The sequence below is a fragment of the Dipodomys merriami genome, unplaced genomic scaffold (genome assembly GCF_024711535.1).
Source record: "Dipodomys merriami isolate MVZ:Mamm:240054 unplaced genomic scaffold, mDipMer1.0.p SCAF_401, whole genome shotgun sequence".
NCBI lineage: Eukaryota > Metazoa > Chordata > Mammalia > Rodentia > Heteromyidae > Dipodomys > Dipodomys merriami.
In genome coordinates, this window is record NW_027205616.1 from 377,337 (window position 1) to 393,683 (window position 16,347).

The following is a 16,347-nucleotide window of genomic DNA, read 5'->3' on the forward strand; positions in this document are numbered from 1 at the left end:
CCGGAGGGTGGCGGCCTCGGTGCTCGACTACCTGACGGCCCTGGGCCTTCCCCGTGAGCGGGGGACCGAGCACCAAGCACCCGGAGCCTCCCCGCAGTCCCGGCTGTGAGCGGGGGACCGAGCACCAAGCACCCGGAGCCTCCCCGCAGTCCCGGCTGTGAGCGGGGACCGAGCACCAAGCACCCGGAGCCTCCCCGCAGTCCCGTCCCCGTGAGCGGGGGACCGAGCACCAAGCACCCGGAGCCTCCCCGCAGTCCCGTCCCCGTGAGCGGGGGACCGAGCACCAAGCACCCGGAGCCTCCCCGCAGTCCCGTCCCCGTGAGCGGGGACCGAGCACCAAGCACCCGGAGCCTCCCCGCAGTCCCGGCCGTGAGCGGGGGACCGAGCACCAAGCACCCGGAGCCTCCCCGCAGTCCCGGCTGTGAGCGGGGGACCGAGCACCAAGCACCCGGAGCCTCCCCGCAGTCCCGGCTGTGAGCGGGGGACCGAGCACCAAGCACCCGGAGCCTCCCCGCAGTCCCGTCCCCGTGAGCGGGGGACCGAGCACCAAGCACCCGGTGCCTCCCCGCAGTCCCGGCCGTGTGAGCCCCCAGAACCTTGGGGAGTGCTACCGGACATGACAGCTGTTCGTCGCTGAGAAGCACAGCAGCAGCAGCAGCAGCTGAAGGCATTTGGTCCATTCAGAAATGTTTCAGACAGCTCACTCCAAACTGCAAGTTGCAGTAGGCCTCAGGAAACCCGCGGACGCTGCCCACGTATCCACGTCGGCCCAGAAGATAGTCTGTGATGGGTCCAAGCACAGCGCTTCGTCCGCACGGACTGAGATTGGTGGAAACACCCTTAACACAAACCTCCCGTCCCCCTTTCTGGCTATGAAAGCAAAACCGTTCAGCTCACTCACTACGCCAAGACAACCTGAGCACCCTCTTCTGTGCTGGTGCTGCGACCTTAAATCTGGGAAGAGGCTCCCGAGTGGTCATTGTTTCATTGTGCTCCTTTTTAATTTCAATGGAACCCAGTGCCACCAGAAATAAACAAACATGAAAAATAGATGGTGATGATGATGATGAAGGCCAAACAATGATTGATTTGGCAGGCCAATGTCCAAGGTACACAAGGTAAAAGATGAGGACTACAGCAGTTGCTTTTATTGTTTTTTTTTGGGGGGGTCCAGTCGTGGAGCTTGAACTCTGTCCCTCAGCTCTTCAGCTCAAGGCTAGCGCTCTACCACTTGAGCCACAGCGCCACTTCTGGCTTTTTTTCTTTTTTCCTTATGTGGTGCTGAGGAATCGAACCCAGGGCCTCTGGCATGCAAGGCCAGCGCTCTGCCGCTGAGCCACCTTCCCAGCCCCAGGTTACTTGTGTCCATCCCGCTGATGCTGTTCTTCCCTCTTGGGTCCAGGTGGTTTGGGTGACTGCCCCCAGCTGCTGCTTTGTTTCAGAGTGAATCTGTGGCCCCAGGATAGCCCAACGGAGTATCCCATCCTCCCAGACATTGTGAGTGCGTCCAGATGTGAACATCTGTCTCACACCCTGAGACCCTGGAAATAAATACCTAAAATTTCTGGGATGAAACTTGGGAGATGATTTTCCAGCCTGGTGATTGTTTTTGCCATTTCACAAGTGGACTACCCCTGAGGGAAAGCTAACACAAGAAAAGGAAAGCTGGCAGAAAGAGATTCCTGATGAAATCCTTCACATTCCTGAGCTCAGGCTTACTTGCGTTCCTTTCAGGGCTTGAGATGGGTTGAGTTTGGTTTTATGGGTTCTGACCATCCAGACGAGTGCAGTGATACTAGTTGTAAACTGTGTATCTTACAAGAAGCTACATCTACAGCTGCAGGTAGACCGCCCGCCTTGGCTGGAAGCGGAGTGTGACATTGTAGGCCTTAGATAGTCCGTGTGCCTCAACTTTGAGGTCTGACCTGGCGTTGTCATGACTCTTATGTAAACTTCTTGGAATAGCTCCCCAAGCTGGCTGACCTCTACCCTGCGCCAGCCCTAGCGCTAAAGATGGTGTGACCTCTGACACCTCTGAAGGAGGTTTTCTTTCCGTGCTTCAGCATAGCTCCATCAACATGTTGGATGCATGTATTCACGCATAACCTGTTGTGCTGAAAATATGATTTACACACTCCTGTTCAGGGTAACATGTTAGATTGTCCGAATGTCTGTAGTGACCGTCATAGTTGGCTCAGTATTTGCTTACTTTCCTTGAGGCAGAGGCGTCTGGGTGTGCGTTGGGGGCGCACGTGGCATGTGGAGGAGCTGGCCCTCAGAAGGCCCCTTGGGATGAGGCGCTCTGGCTCCCTGCCCGAGGCGGCGGCGTCTCTGAACTGGCACAGCGTGCCGCCACTGCCTCGGGCCTCCTCCCTCTCTGGCCAAGGCGGATTAGCAGACCTGTGTAGACGCTGCTCTTGCTGAAAAGCACTGAGTCCTCACTTGGCACATGAGTTAACTGAAACAGGAGAAAACTGGCATCCCTGCCACAATGATTGCCTCTGTGTTCTTTGCTCTGACTTACTCTCTGTCAGTGCTCTGCAGCCTGTGAACGTCATGAGGGGCAGGCCTGCATGTCATACACATGCAAGGAGCAATGGAGAAAAAGGTCCTCCAGAAAGGAAGAGTAGATCCTCCTCAGGACAGATGCCCTGCTGAGGAACAAGGACTTGTTTGTCCTGCCCAGATGGCTTTCAAGTGATGAAGGTCAAAACCTCTCCAGAATCCCTCCCGAGACCAGCACTGCGGCTACGGCCAGCCAGGCCACACCCATCCCCTGTCACAGGAGATGCTGGAGGAGGCATGTCCAGGGCCCCTGCCCCGATTCTTTTCCTTCTGATGCCTAAAGCTCACACTGAAGATGGGCTGAAGCATACTCACTTCGCCTGTTCCACCACCTCCAGTGCCACATAATAAATCTCTTTTCTCTGCTTTTCACCATTGCTTGTCTCCTTGACCTGCAGAACCTGGCCTAAAACTCCAGCTTCATAGCTGGGCACTGGTACAAAACAATAGACCCAAAAGATCTAGAATAGAATCGAAGATGGGGAATAAAAACCACACAGCGGCCGGCGCCAGTGGCTCAGGCCTGCAATTTAGCTCCTCAGGAGTCTAAGATCTGAGGATCCTGGTTCAAAGCCAGCCCGGGCAGGAAAGACCATGTGGCTCTTATCTCCAATAAACCACCAGAAAACCAGAAGTGGCGCTGTGGCTCAAGTGGTAGAGTATTTGCCTTGAGCCGAAGAGCTCAGGGACAGCCCCCAGCCCAGAGTTCAAGCCCCATGACCAAAAACAAAAAACCCCACACAGCAATAACTATCTGATTTTTGACAAAGGAATCAAAAACATGCACTGAACAGAAGACAGCCTCTTCAACAAATATTGACCTGCTGTCTACTTGCTGGTGACTGAAACTCGATCCCTGTCTCTCATTCTATACAAAAATCAACTCCAAATGGATCAAAGAACTTAAAGTAAGACATAAAACTTTAAACTTATTACAGGAAAATGTAGAGAAAACTGGAAGTTAGAGGCATAGGTAATTATTTTCTGAATAGCACTCCTGCTGCCCAGAAAGCAATAACAAGAATTAAACAGATAGGACTTGATCAAATTAAAACATTTCTGTACAGCAAAAGAAAAACAATTACCAGAACCAAGAGTTAATCCACAGAATGGAAGAAACATCTTCAGCAGCTGTTCAGATAAAGAATTAATATCCAGAGTAGACAAAGCTCAAAAAATTAAGCAGCAAAGGAATAAATAATCCAATTAATAAACAGGCAAGCAAATTGAACAAAGTTCAAATGACTGATACATGGGGAGAAAAACAATGTTCATCATCCTTAGCTATAAAAGAAATGCAAATCAAAAACACTAAAAGTCTACATCCCCCCCAATCAGAATGATAAACATCAAGAACAGCCAACAGCAAACACTGGTGAGGGTGTGTGTGTAAGGAGTCCTCATGTATGGTGGGTGAGAGTGTACATTAGTGCAACCACTGTGGAAATCAGTCTGGAGCTTCCTCAAAAAAAATAGAAGTAGGGGCTGGGAAGGTGGCTCAGTGGTAGGGCGCTTGCCTTGTATGCATGAGGCCCTGGGTTCGATTCCTCAGCACCACATAAGCAGAAAAAGCTGGAAGTAGAGCTGTGGCTCAAGTGGTAGAGCTCTAGCCTTGAGCTGAAGAGCTGAGGGACAGCGCCCAGGTCCAGAGTTCAGGTACCATGATTGGTAAAAAAAAATATATATATATATATAAGTAGACTTACCTTATAACTGCCGTACCATTATTGGACCTTTATGCCATTGATAAAGTGTATGTGTAAGTCAGTTTATAAGAAGAGACCAAACTATGGAATCAGGTAAAGAAGCCAGCAACAGATGAGTGGATAAAGAAGATATGGTACATGAACACCATGGAATATTACCCAGCCACAAAGAGACAGGAAACCACAACACTTGCAGGACAAAGGGTAGAACTGGAGAACATAATAGTGAGTGATGTAAGCCAGCTCAAAAAGCCAAATATTGTTACGTTTTGCTCATATGTATGTAGAAGCTAGGCCTAAAAGGAATACACATTCATGGGCCCATGTATGTGTGCATGTACAATTAATGTATATAAAAAGAGCATAAACAAGCAAAACTGTGGTTTCAGTGTTAATGCCGGGAAGCTGGGCACCAGTGGCTCATGGCTTGTAATCCTAGCTACACAAGAGGCCTAGGCAGGAGAGTCCACAAGAGAATCTTAACTCCAGTTAACAACCAAAAAGCTGGAAGTGGAGCTGTGGATCAAGTGGTAGAGTGCTTACTAGATTTGAGCAGAGAAGCTTAGGGACAGCACCCAGGCCCTGAGTTCAAGCCCCAGGGCCAGGAGAAAAACGTGAAAGTCAGGTGTCTCGGCTGTGGGCCTGGGTGACAACTTCCTCTGAGCTGGTGTGGGACAGGCTGAGGACAGCACATGGCTAATATAATCACTGGCAAGGTGCGCACCCTCAGAGAAAAGTGAAGTTTCCATTTAATTCCTGAAAGAAGCTCTAAAGCCTAAACTCAAAGAGCAAAGTATAGCTTCCTCTGGGCAAATTTATAATTAATCCTGGATTAATTGGCCCTAATGAAGTTGAATTAATTACTGGCTGTTTGTAAAGAACTTTGAACTACCTTAGTACAGAATGGCATTAGAGAAACTGAAAGAAATCGCATCCCATTAACATTTGCAACAGATAATCGCAGTCCTGCAGGCTGTTTCCAACAACAGCCAGGGCTGCGCACTGCCCGTGGGGCTGCATGGGGCTGAGGACTGGCACAATGGAGGAAGCCAGCGCTCCAGGGAGATGCCAGTGATGGTCCATCTTCACGCACGGGCAGCGGTGATCTCCGCGGTCCTCGGCCCTTCTGGGGTGGTGGGGTGGAAAATGAGAGCACCGTCCTGGTCTGAAGCACACAGGACTCCAAGCAAGAGAGGCTGGAACCGAGACCAACAGATGCAAGGCAGCTGCGTGTGTGCGTGTGTGTGCATGAGTATGTGTGCGTGCATGTGTGTGTGTGTGCGTGTGTGTGTGCGCGCAGCGCACGCCAGTATTAGGGCTGAACAGGGCTTTGTATTTTTGCTGGTTCTTTGTTTTCTCAAGGCTGGCATTCTACCACTTGAGCCACAGTTCCACTTCCGGTTTGGTTAATTGGAGAAGTCTTTCAGATATATCTGCTTGGGCTAGGTGGCTTCTAATCTTTTTTTTTTTTTTTTTTAAACTCTGGGCCTGGGTGCTGTCCCTCAGCTCTTCAGCTCAAGGCTAGCTCTCTACCACTTGAGCCACAGTGCCATTTCCAGTTTTTCTGGTGGTTTATTGGAGATGAGTCTCACATATTTTCCTGTCTGAGGTAGCTTTGAACTGGGATCCTCAGATCTCAGCCTCTTGAATAGCTAGGATTACAGGCGTGAGCCACCCGTGCCCAGTTCCAAGCTTTTTTTTTTTTTGTCGGTTGTGGGGCTGGAACTCTGGGCCTGGGTGCTGTCCCTCAGCTCTTCACCTCAAGGCACCTCTTCACTGCTTGAGCCACAGCACCACTTCCGGTTTTCTAGTGGTTTATTGGACATAAGAATCTCACGGACTTTCCTGCTTGGAACTGTGATCCTCAGATCTCAGCCTTCTGAGTAGCTAGGATGACAGGCGTGAGCCAGTGGAGTCTAGTGCAACCTGTACTTTGCTGTGAGTAGCTCTTCATTTCCTATACAAGTCCCCCAGACAGTTTCTTGGGGTAAATTTAGGACCCACACCTGGCTGGTCAGGCTCCTTCCAGCTCCTGAGCACAGGCTTCATAGGGGCCAAAGACTGGGCTTCGAGGGCTTTTGTTTTGTTTTTACAAGTGAGGCTGTGAACTTGGAGTTCTGTAGCCACGCGGTCGGTGAGGTGGGAGCCTGCTGGGAAGTGGAGCCCCATAGGAGGAGGAGCACACGGAGAGGCTGGGAGCTGAGTTCTGGCTGTCACCCCGCGTCTTCCCGTTCACCGTGCGCTGCATGGTTTTAGCAGGTGGAGGCAGCATCCGAGCTCTGTGCTCCAGGCCAGGCCACAGCATGCCACTTTCTTTCCTTTACCTCAGTGTCTGCCCTTTGTCTTTGAAAATTGTCACCTGTTGCTGGGGGCCAGTGGCTCATGCCTATAATCTTAGCTTCTCAAAAGGCTGAGAGCTGAGGATCACGTCTGAAGCCAACCTGGGTAGGAAAGCCTGTGAGACTTAACTACCAAAAAGCTGGAAGTAGACCTGTTGCTCAAGTGGTAGAGCACTAGCCTTGAGCAAAAACAGCACAGGGAGCGGCTGGGAAGGTAGAGCGCTTGCCTTGCATGCCTGAGGCCCTGGGTTCGATTCCTCAGCACCACATAAGCCAAAAAGAAAAAAGCCGGAAGTGGCGCTATGGCTCAAGTGGTAGAGTGCTAGCCTTGAGCTGAAGAGCTGAGGGACAGCGTCCAGGCCGAGTTCAGACCCCACGACCGGACGCCCCCCCCCCCAAAAAAAAAAAAACAGCACAGGGACAGTGCCTACGCTTTGAGTTCAAGCCTTAGGACTGACACACACAGAGATGGTCATTTTTTAAAAACATTTTGCTATTATGTACAACACAGAAAAGAAATACTCTGTGCTCATCTCTTTCTTAAGATCTCTTTCCTTGGAGCCCAGTAGGACACAGGGCGAGCTGAGACCCACACTGTTTCCAGAGCAGCTGTGTCAAATGAGCCTCTAGGTCATTTTATTTTGTCTCAGTGTGTGGCTAGACCCCACACAGGAGGGATACGGGTTGTGTTGAGGTGTGGCCGCTGGCAGCCTGCCGGAGCTCTTCTCTTGGGCTCGGCAGAAGGCCACGCTGTCCGGCTGAACTCTTGCTCCGACAGGCATTTTATTTTTTATTTTTATTGTAAAGATACTATACAGAGGGTTACAGTTACATGAGTGAGGTAATGAGTACACTTCCTCTTGAACATTGTTACCCCCTCCATTGTTTTCCCCCTACCATCCCTTCCCTCCCTACCTTCCCCGAGGTTCTTTTTTTTTTTTTATTGTGATTAAGTGATTACATAATTTCCGGAATTTCACAGTATTGTGGAATAATGATGCTCATTTAACGTCACAAGTTCATTCTAACTTTCCTGGAGCAAATTGTCTATCACAGTCTGTAACATATAACGGTGTTCACATGTTATACACCATACATGTGATCAGCAGCATGAGGATATTTAGTAGTGGTTCAACCAGATGAGTGGGAGTTCTTTGTTTCTTAAGTCCTGTTAGTTTTGTCATATCACCTAACATTTTGGATTTAGCATCCACTTATCAGGGAGACCATGTACCGTTTGTCTCTTCGTTCTTGGCTTACCTCGCTCAACATGATTCCTTCTAGCTCCATCCATTTCCCTGCAAATGCTATTATTTTGTTATTTCTAATGGCTGCATAATATTCCATTGTGTATAGATACCACAATTTTTGGATCCATTCATCTGTGGTGGGGCATCTAGGTTGTTTCCATATCCTAGCTATTGTGAACAGTGCTGCAATAAACATGGAGGTGCACGTGTCCTTGTATATTGGTTCCTGTTGTTCAGGGTAGATGCCTAGAAGTGGTATGACTGGGTCGTAAGGGAGGTCAGTCTTTAGCTTTCTAAGGACCCTCCAGACTGCTTTCCAAAGTGGTTGTATAAGTGTACATTCCCACCAGCAGTGTAATAGGGTTCCTCTTTCTCCACATCCACTCCAGCATTTGTCGTTGGCTGATTTGTGGATGTGGGACATTCTGACTGGGGTAAGGTGGTATCTCAGGGTTGTCTTTATTTGCATTTCCTTCACCACCAGTGATGATGAACATTTCCTCATGTGTTTCTTTGCCATTTTTATTTCTTCATTTGAGAAGTCCCTCTTTAGTTCCCTTGCCCATTTAGTAATTGGTTTGTTGGGTTTGGGAGGGATTCGTTTCTTGAGTTCCCTGTATATACAGGATATTAACCCCTTGTCTGATATATTGCTGGTAATTTCCCAATTAGTTGGTTGTCTTTCTAGCTTGCTTGCGATAGACTTAGCTGTGCAGAAGCTTTTTATTTTAAGGTAGTCCCATTTGTCGAGTCTCTCTCCAACTTGTTGTGACCCTGGGACTCTGTTCAGGAAGTTCCTTCCTGTGCCTATTAGTTCAAGTGTCTCTCCTACTCTGTCCTGCAGTAGTTTCAGAGATTCAGGTTTAATGTTAAGGTCTTTAATCCATTTTGAGTTGATGTTGGTGCATGGTGATAGGCTGGGGTCCACTTTTAGTTTTCTGCATGTGGCTGCCCAGTTTTCCCAGCACCAGCGGTTGAAGAGGCTGTGTTTCTTCCATTGTATGTCTTTGGCTCCTTTGTCCGACAGGCATTTTAAGGGCAAGCTTAGCTTGCAGCTCGTCTCCTCTGCCCCTGCTGTGGCCTCTGCCTGATCCCCCTGCGTTTCCCCCGGTCTTGTGCACAGCTGCCTTCTCCTGTCCACCTGGCACTGTCAGCCACAGTGCCCAGCTTCATTTCACCCTTGATTATCATCTCTCCCGGTCGCCGTTAATTCACACCAAGAGTAGGCCCGGGGCCTCCGAGTGCCTGTCAGGTGTTTGTTGGACAGACAGCCAGGTAGATGGAGTAATGCAGGTTTTACCTAAGGATGTGGAGGCTGTGTTGTTCCCTTGTTACTGCACCAGAGCCCTTGAGTCCATCCGCTTACAAAGAGGCGAGGTCCACCCTGGCTCTTGGCTTCGGGGGTGTCCGTCCCTGCTTGGTTGGTTCCATCTTTTTGGCCCATGAAAATGCAAAGCTGATGGTGTTGGAGGCAACTCACCTTAGGTCCAGCGGGAAGCGGAGAAGAAGAGGGAGGTGCACCCTGCCCCTGCACCAGCACCGGGTCAAGGGTGCACCGCAGTAAGGGTGCTCCGCGGGTCAGAGGTGCCCTGGCTCCCTGGGGTAGCCCTGGGGTGGGGGTCTTCCAGGGGACACCCACCTGTCAGGGCAGGGGGGAGGGAGGGTCCGGGGCGGGGGGTGGGGTGGGTCTGGGGGTCTGGGGCCAGGGGTCGGGTGGGTGTCGGGGCCAAGGGGTGGGGTTGAGGAGGGGTCTGGGGCCAGGTGGGGCTGGGGGTCGAGGAGGGGTCTGGGGCCAGGGGTTGGGGGGATGTCTGGGGCCCGGGGGAGGGTCTGAGGAGGGGTCTGGGGCCAGGTGGGGCCGGGGGTCCGGGCCCGGGTGGGTCCCGGTCCGGGTGGGTCCGGGGTCCGGGTGGGTCCGGGAGGGTCCGGGGTCCGGGTGGGTCCGGGAGGGTCCGGGGTCCGGGTGGGTCCGGGAGGGTCCGGGTCCGGGGTCCGGGAGGGTCCGGGAGGGTCCGGGGTCCGGGGTCCGGGTGGGTCCGGGAGGGTCCGGGGTCCGGGGTCCGGGAGGGTCCGGGAGGGTCCGGGGTCCGGGGTCCGGGAGGGTCCGGGAGGGTCCGGGTGGGTCTGGGGTCCGGGAGGGTCCGGGAGGGTCCGGGTCCGGGGTCCGGGAGGGTGCGGGGTCCGGGTGGGTCCGGGAGGGTGCGGGGTCCGGGTGGGTCCGGGGTCCGGGAGGGTCCGGGTGGGTCCGGGTGGGTCCGGGGTCCGGGAGGGTCCGGGAGGGTCCGGGTCCGGGGTCCGGGAGGGTGCGGGGTCCGGGTGGGTCCGGGAGGGTGCGGGGTCCGGGTGGGTCCGGGTGGGTCCGGGGTCCGGGAGGGTCCGGGAGGGTCCGGGTCCGGGGTCCGGGAGGGTGCGGGGTCCGGGTGGGTCCGGGTGGGTCCGGGAGGGTGCGGGGTCCGGGTGGGTCCGGGAGGGTCCGGGGTCCGGGAGGGTCCGGGAGGGTCCGGGTCCGGGGTCCGGGAGGGTGCGGGGTCCGGGTCCGGGGGCCCGCCGACCCGGCCTGCGCCCCGGGGCGCTCCGCGTCCGGCCGCGTCCGGCTCCGGGCCTGGGCGGCGGGCGGAAGCTCGGGGCCCGGAACGCGCGCGCCGGGCTCGGGCGGCGGCGGGCGGCTTAGCGGGCGGACCGGCGGGCGGGCGGGCGCGGGCGGCATGGCGGGCCGGCGGGTGAACGTGAACGTCGGCGTGCTGGGCCACATCGACAGCGGGAAGACGGCGCTGGCGCGCGCGCTGAGCACCACGGCCGCCACGGCCGCCTTCGACCGCCCGCCGCAGAGCCGCGCGCGCGGCGTCACGCTCGACCTGGGCTTCTCGAGCTTCGCCGCGCCGCTGCCCGGCGCCGGGGCGCTGCAGGTGACGCTGGTGGACTGCCCGGGGCACGCGTCCCTCATCCGGACCATCATCGGCGGTGAGCGGGGGGGGGGGGGGGGGGCAGGGGGGGCGGGGGTCACCGCGGGGGGCGGGGCGGGGGTCACCGCGGGGGGGGCGGGGGTCACCGCGGGGGGCGGGGGTCACCGCGGGGGGGGCCGGCCCGGGGCGCGCGTCCCTCATCCGGACCATCACCGTCATCCCCGCCCCCCCCCCCCGCCCCCTCCCAGCCACCTCGGAGGGACACCCCAACACCTCGGCCCTGCCGGGCCACAGCCGAGGTTCCCCTGGCCTGCGCCAACCAGCTCAGCACTTCCCTGGTGTCTTTTCCTTTGGTGCCAGTTCTGGGGTTGAACTCAGGGAGTCACCGATCGAGACTGTGCTGGACCCCAGGAGCCGCATCTCCATTTCCAGCTTTCTGTTGGTTATTTGGCGATAGAGTCTCCACTTGTCCTGCCTGGCCTGGCCTCAAATAGCCATCCTCAGAGCTCAGGTTCCTGGCAGTGGGGATTGGGGGGTGACCCTCAGAGCTCAGCCTCCTGGCAGCGGGGATTGGGGGTGACCCTCAGAGCTCAGGTTCCTGGCAGCGGGGATTGGGGGGTGACCCTCAGAGCTCAGGTTCCTGGCAGTGGGGATTGGGGGGTGATCCTCAGAGCTCAGGTTCCTGGCAGTGGGGATTGGGGGGTGATCCTCAGAGCTCAGGTTCCTGGCAGTGGGGATTGGGGGGTGATCCTCAGAGCTCAGGTTCCTGGCAGCGGGGATTGGGGGTGACCCTCAGAGCTCAGGTTCCTGGCAGCGGGGATTGGGGCGTGATCCTCAGAGCTCAGCCTCCTGGCAGCGGGGATTACAGGCTTGAGCCACCAGCTCCCAACTTGTATTTTTTTTTTTTGGCGGGGGGTGTCCAGTGGTGGGCCTGAACTCTGGGCCTGGGCGCTGTCCCTTCAGCTCTTCAGCTCAAGGCTAGCGCTCTACCACTTGAGCCACAGCACCACTTCCGGCTTTTTTCTTTTTGCGTATGTGGTGCTGAGGAATCGAACCCAGGGCCTCATGCATGCAAGGCAAGCGCTCTACCACTGAGCCACCTTCCCAGCCCCTTGTTTTGTTTTCTTAACCCTCACCTTGGCCCTGGGAGTAAAAGGTGATCTCTCTTTCATAGCTAGAACACCTGGCATCAGGGGTGCAGGCAGGCAGGGTTCAGCGGGGCCAGCGCTGCGCCTGGGGCCCAGCTGTGAGCAAGCAGGTGTCCTCTGCTGGAGACCTGGCAGTCCCGCTTCAGGGCAGTATTTTTCTCCAGTCCATTTTAGAGTATAAATCTTCCAGGGTTAGAACTTCTGAGAGATGTAGTAATGTATGTTTTAAAGATATGGTGGGGACGAGGGACACAGCCTCCTCCTCCATCTGACTCCAGCAGCAGGAGAGGCTGAAAAATGCAGGGTCCCTGGCTTGGCCATTTGTAGTCCTCTGTCGGCTGCTAGGATTAACAGCACATTGTCTCTGGGTCTTTTGTGCGGATTGTTAATGAACAGCGGCTCTTCTGCCTGACGTGCCGCCCGAAGCTGGCCTCTGTGCCCACTGCTGGAGGGATGCTTCTTGATGAGCAGGAGCCAACAAGGGCCGAGGGGTCCTGGCACTGTCCCCAGGGCTTCTGTCCCCAGGGCTTCTGTCCCCAGGCTGCTGTCCTGGCGCTGTCTGCAGGCCCGCTGCCCCCAGGCCGCTGTGTCAATGGCCTGGAGAGAGCATCCTCTGGGAAGTGCGGCCAGGCTGCTGGTAGCTCCACAGGAGGGAAGCCCCACCTGAGCCTGTGCCCTGGAGGCCTGTCCCGTACATCCCTGGCATGCCTGCTGATGCTGCCTTTGGTCTCATGAATGAATGAATGTGTCTTCAGCCTTTTTTCCTTTGAGGCGGGGTCTTGCTATTTGTGTCCCCTCCCCCCCCCTCCCCCAGGCCTCAAGCTCACACTCTTCCTGTCTCAGCCTCTCAAGTTCAGCCAGATTTTTTTTTCGGTTGTGAGGGTTGAAATCTGGGCGCTGAGCTTTTTGGGAGCCAGATGTTTTGTGTCCCCTGGGGATGTGCACATGTGTCTGGTGCTCTGCGTGGCTCAGGCAGGGATGTGCAAAAGCAAACCAACGAACAAGAGCTTCTGCTTTTCTCCGCCCCTCACCTTTCTATGAGAATCCCTGTCCGCATTCGTTATTCCAAATTGTGGTAACTACGCGTTTATCCTAAAGCTCCCGGGATGGTTAGCAGGGCGCGTCCCTCCCCTGGGCTCCCATTCCCTTCTCCTCTCTGCTGGAAGCCGGGCCATTGCCGCGGGCCGGCCGCTGCCCCCGGCTGGGCCGCAGTCACTCGCTGGGTCACCTGGCAGCTGTCCGGTGGCCTCCCCCCACGTGCTGCCCTCCTGGCTGGGGGCAGTGAGTGAGCTCTGCCCCCTCTTGGCTCTGCCACGCCCATGTGTCTGTGTGAGCCACACATGAGAGGCACAGCCCTGGGTTTAAATTAATGCAGAATATTTGGGCAGGAACCAACAGGAAAGAAAAATGGGAGCAGGTAGTCATATTTCATTCCGCTGGGGTACATTTTTCTTCTCATGGGGCTTGCCCTTGAGAACAAAACATATCAAATGTTAAATCAAAGAATATTTTTGTAGTCATGCTAGGAATAGAAAATAATGCAAAGAGTTTGCCTTCTTGAGGCAAATATTTTGTTGGAAGGTTATAATCAAAGTCAGAAGGGAATCATAGCCACAGCTTTTGGGAAAGCTGTAATCATTTAAAATTAATTGTTCTAAAGTTTACACTGAGCATCTCCTTTGTTTTCTATCAGCGTTTCTCCTGGATGTTTCTTCGGAATCCTGCCATTGGGGTTAGAATGAGATTTGGGCAGGCGTTCCAGGAAACAACCCGTGAGCCCCAGGACACATTCCCTTCTCCGTGGTCGGTGTTCTTTTGTTTGATGGCACCTGGCCAGGCTTGGCTCCCGTGCCTGAGCTCCGGGCTGTGGGCCTGCTCAGCAGCAGGGGTTTTGCGATGGGACTGGGATCCGCGGTCGCCCTGGGGTCCCCAGGCCGGGGAAGGCAGGGCGGGAGCCCGGCAGGGCCGGTTCCACGGGGCATTCCTCTGCTCTCTGGGGCGCCACCCAGGGCCTGACACGCAGCAGGAAGCTGATAGCGGTTTCCTTTTTTCTTTATTTGGTACTGGGGCTCGAACTCAGGGCCTCGGGCATGCTAGACCAGTACTCTACGTGAGCTATACCCCCAGCCTGAGATAAGGTGTAGCTAATGTAGCTCAGACCGGCCTCAAACTCTCCATCTTCCAAGGCTGTGGCCTCAGAATAGCTATACTCGTTGATGGTTGTGTTTTTTTCTTTCTTTTTTTTTTTTATGCCAGTCCTGGGGCTTGAACTCAGGGCCCAGGCACTGTCCCTGAGCTTCTTTCGCTGAAGGCTAGCACTCTACTACGTGAGCCATGGCGCCAGTTCTGGCTTTTTCTGTGTATGTGGTACTGAGGAATCGAACCCATGCTTCATGCATGCTAGGCAAGCCCTCTACCACTGAGCCACATTCCAGCCTAGAATATTCTGCTAGATGTCTACATGGCTGTAATGCGCATATCATGAAATCTGTCCATTTGAAGTACACACATTGGCTTTTGGTATTTCATGGAATTGCTTGGTCTGGGCCATAAGCCCCGTGCAGAGCGCTTTCTTTGCCACGTGAAGAAGCGGGGCTTGCTGCAGCGCTCCTCGTGCCCCGTTACAGGCTCCGTGCCTGTGGATCGCCTCGCTCCTCATGCCCCGTTACAGGCTCCGTGCCTGTGGATCGCCTCGCTCCTCATGCCCCGTTACAGGCTCTGTGCCTGTGGATCGCCTCGCTCCTCATGCCCCGTTTACAGGCTCCGTACCTGTGGATCGCCTCTGCTGGACATTTTACAGGAACGCCGTCCCATGGGAGGTGATTTCTGTGTGTTTGATTTCTTGTACTTAGCATATACCTTGTGGCTGTTATCAGTAAGGAGGCTTGAACTCAGGGTCTGGCTCTATCCCTGAGGTCTTTTGCTCAAGGCTAGCATTCTACCCCAGCTCCACTTGCAGTTTTTGAGTGGTTGGTTAATTGGAGGTAAGAGTCTCATGCGGACTTTTCTGCCCTGCTTGGTTTTGAGTCCCCATCCTCAGATCTAAGCCTCCTGAGGTGTGGGCTGCCAGCGCCCCCAAAACGTCTTTGCTTCCTCATATTCATTTTGATCGTTTGTTAGTTGTTGAGAGGAGTTACACCTTTAGACTCCTCAGTTTGTGTATGCCTAAACCCCTGGATATGTTATCATGCATGTCTGTATTTTATATCGAACTTCCACATAGGAGGGAAAACACATGCCGATTGTCTCTCTGAGCCTGACTCACCTCACTTAATGGAATTCTTTCAAGGCAGTCCATTTCCCTGCAAATGACATCGTATTCTTTCTAACAGATGGGTTCCATTGTACATGTGTACCACATTCTCTTGATCCATTCATCTATTGTCGGGCATCTGGGCTGTTTCCATAGCTTTGCTATCATGAACAGTGCAGCAGTGACCATGTAAACAAAGGTGTCTTTACCATGTCCTGATTTGTAATGATCTGGGTAGATGCCCAAAGAGTAGTATGGCTGGATGGGAGGGAAGGTTAGTGTTTTGAGGAATCTCCAAACCGCCTTCCAGAGTGTTGGTTCTAGTTTACCTTCCTTCCCATGGAAAGGCTTCCTTTCCCGTATTTGTTGCTCTTTGTATTCTCTACACTGGGGGAGATGAAATCTCAGTGTTGTTTCGATTGTATTTGTTTTATATTCAGGATGTGGAACTTTTCCTCATGTGTTCATTGGCCATTCTTTTTTTTTTCTGAGAAGTCTCTAGTTAGCTTCTTTGTCTGTCGGTTAGTTGAGTTACCAGTTGGGGAGAGGCTTCATTTCTTGAGCCCCTTCAGCCCCTCGCTGGTAAGCGCTTCCCAGCCTGCTGGCTGTTTTGATTCAGCTTCGTAGCTGTGCCCTGAGCTGTGCAGTCACTTTTCAGTTTGATACAATCTTATTTGTCAAGTCTCTCTCCTATTTGCTGAGTACTTGTGTCTTGCTTCAGAAAGTTCTTGCCTGTGCCAATAAGTTCTAAGGTGTCTCCTATTCCTTTTTGTAGTAGCTTCAAGGTTTCAGATCTGACATTGAGGTCTTTGATCCTTTTTGTGTGTGTGTTTGCTGGTCCTGGACTTGAAATCAGGGCCTAGACGCTGTCCCTGAGCTTTTTTGCTCAAGGCTAGCACTCTACCCCTTGAACCACTGTTCCACATTTGACTTTTGGTGGTTAATTGGAGGTCAAAGTCTGATGGACTTTCCTCCTCAGGCTGGCTTTGAACCAAGATCCTCAGATCTCAGCCACCTGAGTGGCTGGGCTGACCGGCGTGCCTGCCAGTGCCCCGCCGTGGGAACCGTGTTAATCTGCAGTGGCGCGGGGCTCAGGTTGCCTCTCTCGTTCTGTTCCCGACCCATGAGGACATCTGGGCCGCGACGCCTTGTTCTGGGGTGCTGGCAGCCCATCTGTGGAAGT

The 16,347-nt window shown here is 54.1% G+C and overlaps 1 protein-coding gene across 2 annotated transcripts in view; it reads left to right on the plus strand.

Annotated features, from left to right (window-relative positions):
* Positions 1-10,546: 10,546 nt before the first annotated feature.
* The window catches only part of LOC138806608 (selenocysteine-specific elongation factor-like), a 137,182-nt gene continuing 131,381 nt past the window's right edge, over positions 10,547-16,347 (plus strand). For both annotated transcript variants that reach the window (XM_069992041.1, XM_069992042.1), the window contains exon 1: positions 10,547-10,821. In XM_069992041.1, the coding sequence (XP_069848142.1) occupies positions 10,566-10,821 (256 nt within the window). In that variant the 5' untranslated portion in view covers positions 10,547-10,565. The remainder of the gene's footprint in view (positions 10,822-16,347) is intronic.